We start from the raw sequence: 9,644 nt of genomic DNA, 5'->3' as shown, positions 1-9,644 counted from the left end.
GGTCACATGATCAGTAAAAAAACAACAGTGTAACAGATTGAGATTCTGGTACAAACTCATCCACAATTTGGAATGTTGCCAATTAATTGGATCCTTTGTGGCGCAACCGGTTTATATGTTGTCAMGCGGGCGGTCACGTGTTTATGGAGCAAAGGGCCATAAGTTCGAGCCAGGGAAGGAAGCATTACTGTTAGCAGCAGAGGTGACGCCGGCTACTGTGGTGCCATGACCCAGATTCACATTGTTTTTATTTGCCAAGAACCTGCATAAAACAGACTATGAATTTAAATAAATAAAACTCTTGAAACTTGATTCAAATCATGTGATTTTATTTGCCTATTCACCAGTTTATAGAAATAATAGTTGACCAGAATTGTTTTCATGTTTGTGTGTGTGATGGCAATTTTCTTTTAACCACACATTTACAACATTGATTCAGCAAAGGGCTTTTAATTCATGACATCAAGTTTTGTAATTTAATTTCTAAAGGTTTCACAAATAACATTCTTCAAATAATCAACACACTTGATTTTGATCACGTGCACGTTTTGTGACGATACACAACATTGAAAATATATACATTGGTTTCAAGTAAAACCAACTTTTWAAAAAATCATAAAGTTCATTCATTTCCAAGTGAGTGTTATAATAAATACTCATCATTCAAAAGAGTTTGCCTTGTGACAGATATCTACCTGACAACAGTGGCTTTCCAATTGGTATCACAATACAGAGGGGGAAGAGTCATTTTGCTATCAGCTCACACTTTCTTCTAGCCTGGGTRTCCCAAATCTGTTTATTCTCTTGCCATATTGCATTGTTTTCCATGACAATGAGTAACAGGGATTTGGGATGATGGCACAAAGAGACCGGCACCCAGGCTAACTTYCTTCGACATTATTGCTCAGTCTGAAAGCAGCATATCACACTAATGGGAAAGGTGTCAGTTGTGTCATTTTGTTGTGTTTGTTAGCTAGACCTACATGTACATTTGTTGAGGAACATCATTCCAGTTTGTGTGACTTACTACAGGAAACCAACTCTAAATTGGAACGGTTTCAGTGATTCGGRAAAAAAAATACAAATTGCATATTAAAAGATCACCATGACAACAAAATCATAGAATGTGAGCCAGATCACAAGCCTTTTGAACTAAAATACACAGCTATGTTAATAATATATTGATAATAATAAAAAAAAAAAAGTGCCAATTTAGCAAATTAGATGTGGCATGATTAGCAACATAACTTGGAATTAGTGCTGAATATCTAACAGAAGGCCAACAGTGGGAAAACTCGATACAAAAGAAAGAAAAAAAAAAAACTCGCTGTAGTTTCATTATTTTAACTTATAGACTGGATGAGCTGATCAAGTATACCAGTTATTTTTCTGACGTAATCATATGTACAATAAGAGCCTTCTTTCCATCTTAGAAATGTACTCCAGAAACAGTCAATGTTTTTGCTTTGTCTCCTACTCACAAACATACCTCTGGGAGGGTGTGTGACTGACAGTGCATGTTGTGGCATCCATCATCAGTTCCCATTATAAATGTACGTACCTTTTCAAAATACAACATCTGCTAAATAGACCGATTTACAACAGTACCTGAACCAGCAAATGCACATCACACACCAACCAACCGTGTTGGGGAGTAGTTGACTGTTGACTAAATTTAGTTCAACTAGTCATTTAATTACATTTTGCAGTAGCTTGGCGGTAGTTTAATTAAATTCTAATCTTGGTAGCGTTTTCAGTAGTTAATAACTTTTAGCCATGTAGCGGTGTAGCTAACTACTGGAGCTACACACTACTGTTTTACCATGTAGCGGTGTAGCTAACTACTGGAATTACACACTACTGTTTTACCATGTAGCGGTGTAGCTAAATACTGGAATTACACAACTGTTTTTTTTTTGTGCAACAAGTTGTGTTAAGTAGGCATGAATATACTTTCTTTTTCAGAATGAGACCTGACTAATTCTCACTTTGTTTAAATTTGTAATTTGCCATTTCAGATTCAGATATTATTTTTCATAAAGTTTGTAGTAAACTACTTTTTCCTAAGTAACTTTTTGTTAAACTATGTTTTTCTTAAGGGTAACTTAATTTCTTCCAGCGTGAAGTAATTGGTAGCTTGGTAAACTATATTTTCATAGTAGCTTGTCCAACACTGCCGACATACAATGTAAAGTGGGAGTGACAACAGTCGGTGACTTTCAGGTGAGTGGATGGATTGGACGACACAAACGATTGTGTCCATCTACGATGACGGAACAGACATAAATGTCTATAGAGACATAACGATGACGGCTAGCTAGCGAGAGTACAGAGGTCCAGTGGCCATAGTGACGACAGATAGCTAGCTAGTGAGATAAAGAGACATAGTGATGACAGATAGTTAGCTAGTGAGATAAGAGACATAATGACAGATAGCTATCTATTGATATAAGATACATAGTGATGACAGCTAGCAAGCGAGATAACAGAGGTCCAGTGGCTAGTGAACCGCTGGTACTGGACATTAGAGACAAAGTTGCATAGTCACTCCAAAGACCATAATTATCAAGGTCTCAGTAAGGTATTGTTTTTACCTTCTTCACGTATTAAAACACTGGATTCACGGTCCAGAAGGTTTGCACATAGAAATGTAATGAATAGAGCAGACACCGACTCCCAAATCTATACGACAGGCAATCCTATCTGTTCTACACTATACATTTTTTACATCTGAACGTTTCACTATGTCCTGTAACATTTCTCCCTCCTGAACAGACCCCCTTCCACGTTAGAGCAACGAGGTCCGTCTGTCCGGTCTGTCTGGGGTAACCTGAACTAATGATACAGCAATGAGAGGTTATAAACAGCTGATGTCAACAGTTAACTTATGACAGATAATGTCAACTTATGATACACCTATGAGAGCTTATGTCAACAGATACACTCAAGAAAGCGTATGAGACAGCTAAGAAAGCTTACGTCAACTTATGTTATGATATACACTAAGAGAAATGCCAGTTCTTTCTGGTTCATGATAAAACTGGCTAGTTACGGTGTAATAAGGGGTTTAAACTGTGTGTGACTAAGGGCCCCCTACAGTTTAATATCAATCAYATTATCAAGTGAACTCAAGCCATTCAATCCCTCTACTACATAGAACCGCACTGTAATAGATCCTTACTAAGACCCCCCATCCTCACCCACTCCTTTACACTGCCTGATATACCATTCCACATCCCAAATGCCTCCCCCCGTTCCCTACATAGTGCACTACTTTTGACCGAGGCCCATAAATAATGCACTATGTAGGTAATAGGTGTCTATTTGAGAGGCAGTATACAGTATGATATCTAATAGTGGAGGCCTCTACACACACACACACACACACACAACACTCCGTTGGTTCAGTGGCACGGTCGATAAAAAAGGCATTTGTTGTTGTTGCTGTTACCACTTCCAGAACTGGCAGCAGTTCCATTGTATTATATAATGCTTTTGGATTGTACAACACTAACTAGGAAAATGGTTTGTTGTTTGTTTATTTTTTATTTTTTTTAATAAGTCGATGATGACATCGTTGATTGCGACGTCGTCCTCCCTCGCAGATACACGTTGTGGATCGGTCCTGCTATAAACTCTTTCAAAATGTGATTTCCTGTTCTAACTGTTGTTGTTTTTTTTTTTACTGTTGTCGCTGGTCCCGTTCTCATAGCCCGTCCATTTTAACTAACACAGCAGAGTTCAGTAAAGAACCCTACAGGTTGACAAATGCAGCTCTTCTCCTTGGCAGTAGTGTCGTCTTGGAAATTAGAACTATGCTGTTCTGTTGTTCTTTGATGAAAGACCGTTGAGTTAACTGATGCTGAGCTGAGCGAAACCCATCAGCTTGACATCGTCAGGGATCTCCGACTCGTCTATGCCAGATGCCTGAGAGGAGAAAAGGAGAACAGAAAGAAAAAAAAGTATTCTGAGTGCATCTGTCCTCATAGGCTGTTKAACAGGGGCATAGAGTTGTTTCAATAGGACAATGGAAGGTTTAGCAAACTTACCAGTTTGAAAGTGACATTTTTATTGTTGAGAGGATCATCGACAATCTTCTGCAAATTGGCAGCAACTGGAAAGAACCCAGAGATGAAAGCAGGAGTTACTGAGGAGTCATTGAGAAAACACTCATTTCAGCCATCTCTGCCTGAACTCTGAACAATGGTGGCCTTTGTATAGACTTATCCTAGGTTTCTCACTCACCGACCACTAAGTCTTTCCCATCGACCAGTCCTGCTGAAACTAACTCCTGAGACACTCCATCAGCTGAGTCTGAGTCAGAGAGAGAGAGAGAGTAATGTTTACAGTTGATTTTTTATTGTTTATTTAACTTTGGTTGTATGATCTATTTCACTTGCTTTGGCAATGTAAACATATGTTTCCCATACCAATAAAGCCCCTAGAATTGAATTGAGAGAGAGGCAGGAGCGAGAGAAAGCAAGAGAGCGAGAGAGAAAGCGAGAGGATTGTTGACACAAGCATACAATAAAAGTCAGTGTCCGCTCCCCCTCTTGACTCCGGTTCAACATAAGAGCAGAATACACCTGGTGATGTTAAAAAAAAACACAAACACCTACCTCTTCCAGGCATAAACTCAAAACGGATGTCATTCAGTTCTTTCTTCAAGTTTCTGGGAGAGGAAAGTTAGAACTGGTTATTAGAACGTTAAGATATGTGAAATAACTGCGTGGTATAATAGAAAAAGCATGGCAAACATCCACTAGGTCAGTTTTTCTAAAACAATGCGTCCCACGGACAGACCAGAGGACCACAAATTAAAACTAGCACTTGGGGACCGGACTAAATCACTGTCATATCAGTGAAGCATCTGAGGAACTGGTCAGTAACATCCCATGGACCAGCATCGGTCCATGGACCAGGGGTTGAAGACCCCTGCACCAAATGATACATACCTCAACCTCAACACCAGGCTGATGGGGACTTTGGTGGTGGAGGAGGCAGCGGGGTCCTGGGCTGGAACGTCTCCCTGGATCAGCGTGGCCTCGCCTGGGTTGTCCTTGTCCTGTCCTGCCCCTCCTGGACGGAGCAGACTGGGCGAACCATCCTCTGGAGGGAAAATCTGAGAAGAACCAGAGAAAGATAAACTCCTACTGTATCAGGAAGAGATTCAATAACCTTTTAAAATGCGAATGTGGTTGTCTTACCTAGTTACCTTAAGATGAATGCTCTGGATAAGAGCATCTGCTAAATGATTTAAAATGTAAAGACCTTTTCACACTGCATTCACTTAACCCAAGGAGTAAGGAGCCTGTCAGCTCAGTGCAGTGTGAACGTGGCTGTAGATACTTATGACAAGTCTTATAATGCATTATGAACGCACCATAATGCATTACACCTGTATGCCTGCCTTCAGTAAAGTGTTACGTCATCAACTACATTTAACATACATGTTTTGGGGGGGGAAGCAGATTATTTAAAAAGAGACTTCGATCAAGGCATTTGGCAATAATTCTTCTAATTCAAATTTCATGCAAATTTCATGCACAACTAAAAGCMCCTATTGTTTTAGCAATGAATAGATAACAAGTTTGAGGTGTTCTGATTTGATACCAACACCGGGGCTTACCTCGATGGAGCCATCTTTCACTCTGGGAGACTAGAATGGAATACGACAAAGATTAACAGACATCAGAAGAACACACAATTAATTATTACATATATATATATATTTTTTTTCTCTCTCTCCCCCCACACACAGTAACAGGTTTGATTGAACATCTGATTGATTGATTTAGTTGATTGAGTCCAAGGTGGTATTGAACTACTACAGGGCTACAGTAAGGCTACAGCTAGGAGACCTGGGTTCAAATACGACTTCAAATCATTTTGAAATACTTTACCTGGGCTTGATTGAGCTTGCCAGGCACAATGGCACCAATAGAATAGTATCAAAAGCACAACCCACTCCAGGCAGGCTAGAGAAAACACTAAGGGCCAGTTTCCCGGACACAGATTAACCCTAGTCCTAGACTAAAAAAGCACTTCAGATAAAGAATCTCCTTTGAGGATACTTTTTTAGCCCAGGACTAGGCTTAAAAAGAAAAATCAGTGTCCGGGGTAAACATCCCTRTAAGTATTTGAAAGGTTTGAGCTAGTATTTAAAGCCAGGTCAGGCTAGCTAGGGGTAAGCTCGTCTCACCCGTAGAGCTGCCACCGCAGCCTGGCCCTCTTCACTCTCCATGTCCAACTCATCATCACTCCACTCCCACTCCCCGTCCTCGGTCTTATGGAGACGGCCACTGGAGCCAGGCACGCGACGCACCTKCATCAATGTCACCACACACAGTAACACACTAAGTATTCAGCAAAATTTTTATTTATTTATTTTTTAAACAGGTGACCATTCCCTCAACCTCACCACATAAAACATATCAAAAAAGGCAAACCAAACAAACCCATTGTGGAGCATTTCCCTCCTATACAGTAAGCCTCATTTGCACACACTGTACATAGAAATTGTATTTTTTCCCTATTGTATTATTGACTGTATGTTTGTTTATTCCAATGTGTAACTCTGTGTTGTTGTTTGTGTCGCACTGCTTTGCTTTATCTTGGCCAGGTCGCAGTTGTAAATGAGAACTAGCCTACCTGGTTAAATAAAGGTGAAAAATAAATAACTAAATAAAAGCCTAGACTACTAATGCACACCCTAGTCTTAGGTTTGTGATGTAACGCTCAGTGTCTGCATGACTGCCCATGTTTCAGGTCCCGTGTGTTAGCTAGTACTGTTGAAATATTAACATGTGCTCTACGTCACAGCACACACTTCCTTATTCTGAAACTACACACGCCTACCCAGCCGCGGCACAAGCACTGAGCAGATTGGACACAGACTGGTTGGCGGGTTAATGCTTTTTTTTAGATACATTATAGGCCACAAGAATATCAGTGGTTTATTATAAATGGCTAAGTACTCAGCTGAAAAAAACTGTCTTTCTGGTTAGGATCATACAGTGAAACAAACACTATATAGATTATACATGGTGCGGCAGGTAGCCTAGTGGTTAGAGTGGAGGTGCGGCAGGTAGCCTAGTGGTTAGAGCGTTGGGCCAGTAACCGAAAGGTTGCTGGATCGCATCCCCGAGCTGACAAGGTAAAAATATGTTGTTCTGACTCTGAACAAGGCAGTTAACCCCCTGTTCCTAGGCCGTCATTGTAAACTGACTTGCCTAGTTAAATAAAAGGTTATATAAAAAAAATATTTTTTAAAATCCATCTAAAACGTAAATATGTATCTTTTAGCTCACACTAATATTAGTCCCTGGAAACTTGGATAACTAATATATTTCCCCCTGTAGTGTCTATGTAATGTTTGATAGTGTCTATGTAGTGTATGATAGTGTCTACGTAGTGTTTGTGTAGTGTTTGATAGTGTCTATGTAGTGTTTGATAGTGTATATGGCAACAGAGCTTGATGTTTCACACTGAAGCTACAGTGCCAGTCAAAAGTTGACACACACCTACTCATTCAAGGGTTTTTCTTATTTTTTTTTACTCTTTTCTACATTGTAGAACAATAACGAAGACATCAAAACTATGAATTAACACATATGGAATCATGTTGTAACCAATTAAAAAAAGAAAGTGTTAAACAAATATATAAAAATATATTTTAGATTCTTCAAAGTAGCCACTCTTTTGCCTTGATGTCAACTACMTGATTCTATGTGTGTTATTCCATAGTTTTGATGTCTTCGTTATTATTCTACAATGTAGAAAATAGTAAAAAATAAAAACCCTGGAATGAGTAGGTGTCCAAACTTTTGACTGGTACTGTATGTACAAATTCCCCTATGCATACCAATACTTCCACTAGAGTGACTTAACAACAGGGAGGCCTGTTCAAGGGGGGGGGGGGATGTAAAAATTACATAACGTTAATATAGAACAGCAGATCTGAAGGTCATGTGGAGTCCACTATAAACATCAAGGAGTTATTGTCGTACCCGTTTGGATCGGTCTCCTATCGATGGACCCTTCTGAAGCAGCTTCTCTTCCAAGTATTCATTATTCTGAGAGACAAGAGGCAGACAGAGAGACAAGATTTTTAAAAAGCACATGGACGACAACATGGGTTGTATTCCCCCCCCTCTGTTAACAGCATACATCTTGTAAATGTTCCTGTCCTCTACAGATGTATACGTGGGCTTTACCTTTGCTTTCGTGAAGAATTTGTGTTTCAGCAGCTCAGCAGCAGTTGGTCTGAAAGACAACAACACAACGTGCTTTACTAGTGCAGGACATTAAGACAACGTGCTTTACTACTGTAGGACATTAAGACAACAACACAACGTGCTTTACTACTGTAGGACATTAAGACAACAACACAACGTGCTTTACTACAGCAGGACATTAAGACAACGTGTTTTACTACTGCAGGACCTTAAGACAAGGTGCTTTACTACTGTAGGACCTTAACGACAAGGTGCTTTAACTACTGCAGGACATTAGACAACGTGGCTTACTACTGCAGGACATGCAAGAACAACTTGCATGCTTTACTACCTGCAGGACATTAAGACAACGTGTTTTACTACTGCAGGACATTAGAAGACTACACTTGACTTTTACTACTGCAGGACATTAAGGACAACGTGTTTTACTTCTGCAGGACATTCAAGACAACGCTGCTTACTACTGCAGGACATTAAGACAACGTGTTTAACTTACTGCAGGACATTAAGACCAACGTGCTTTACACTGCAGGCACATTAAGGACAAACGTGCTTTACTCTGCAGGATGCTTAAGACAACGTGCATTTACTAGTGCAGGACATCTAAGACAATAGGTGCTTTACACTGCAGACATTAAGACAACGGTGCTTAATACTGCAGGACATTAAGACAACGTTGCTTTTACTACTGCAGGACATTAAGACAAGGTGCTTTACTACTGCAGGACATTAAGACAACGTGCTTTACTACTGCAGGACATTAAGACAACGTGCTTTACTAGTGCAGGACATTAAGATAAAGACACACAACGTGCTTTTACTACTGCAGGACAGGAAGGAAATCAGATTAGGTAAGAACCCACTCAACGAGAAAATGGGATTGAGAATGGTTGAGACCCAGAATAAGACTGAATGACTAATAGGAGGTATCGTCTTTCTGGTGCACCACACAAAGGACAACTTGGTGAGAAATGGTGTCACGATGGAATTAGTTTACTAATTAGCAGGAGCCACCAAACCTGTTGTTAACACATCTGATTAGTAGAATCACATTGGTGAGATTAGCTTTGGAGCAAAAGTGTGAACTGGGAAAGCTCTCCAGGAATAGACCTTGGTACTACACTGCTCAAAAAAATAAAGGGAACACTTAAACAACACAATGTAACTCCAAGTCAATCACACTTCTGTGAAATCAAACTGTCCCCTTAGGAAGCAACACTGATTGACAATAAATTTCACATGCTGTTGTGCAAATGGAATAGACAAAAGGTGGAAATTATAGGCAATTAGCAAGACACCCCCAAAAAAGGAGTGATTCTGCAGGTGGTGACAACAGACCACTTCTCAGTTCCTATGCTTCCTGGCTGATGTTTTGGTCACTTTTGAATGCTGGCGGTGCTCTCACTC

General features: G+C 40.0%; 1 protein-coding gene across 1 annotated transcript in view; it reads right to left on the bottom strand.

Moving 5' to 3' along the window:
- Nucleotides 1-312: 312 nt before the first annotated feature.
- Nucleotides 313-9,644, bottom strand: part of LOC112069483 (serine/threonine-protein kinase OSR1-like) — a 28,000-nt gene continuing 18,668 nt past the window's right edge. The window contains 9 exon segments of the mRNA XM_024136826.2: nt 313-3,927; nt 4,050-4,114; nt 4,246-4,314; nt 4,620-4,672; nt 4,956-5,122; nt 5,630-5,659; nt 6,203-6,325; nt 8,010-8,075; nt 8,217-8,265. Coding sequence (XP_023992594.2) covers nt 3,853-3,927; nt 4,050-4,114; nt 4,246-4,314; nt 4,620-4,672; nt 4,956-5,122; nt 5,630-5,659; nt 6,203-6,325; nt 8,010-8,075; nt 8,217-8,265 — 697 coding nt within the window. The 3' untranslated portion in view covers nt 313-3,852.

Source organism: Salvelinus sp. IW2-2015, unplaced genomic scaffold (assembly GCF_002910315.2).
Source record: "Salvelinus sp. IW2-2015 unplaced genomic scaffold, ASM291031v2 Un_scaffold1024, whole genome shotgun sequence".
Lineage (NCBI taxonomy): Eukaryota > Metazoa > Chordata > Actinopteri > Salmoniformes > Salmonidae > Salvelinus > Salvelinus sp. IW2-2015.
Note: the sequence above shows the minus strand (reverse complement) of the source record. Positions and strands in the feature narration are given on the sequence as shown.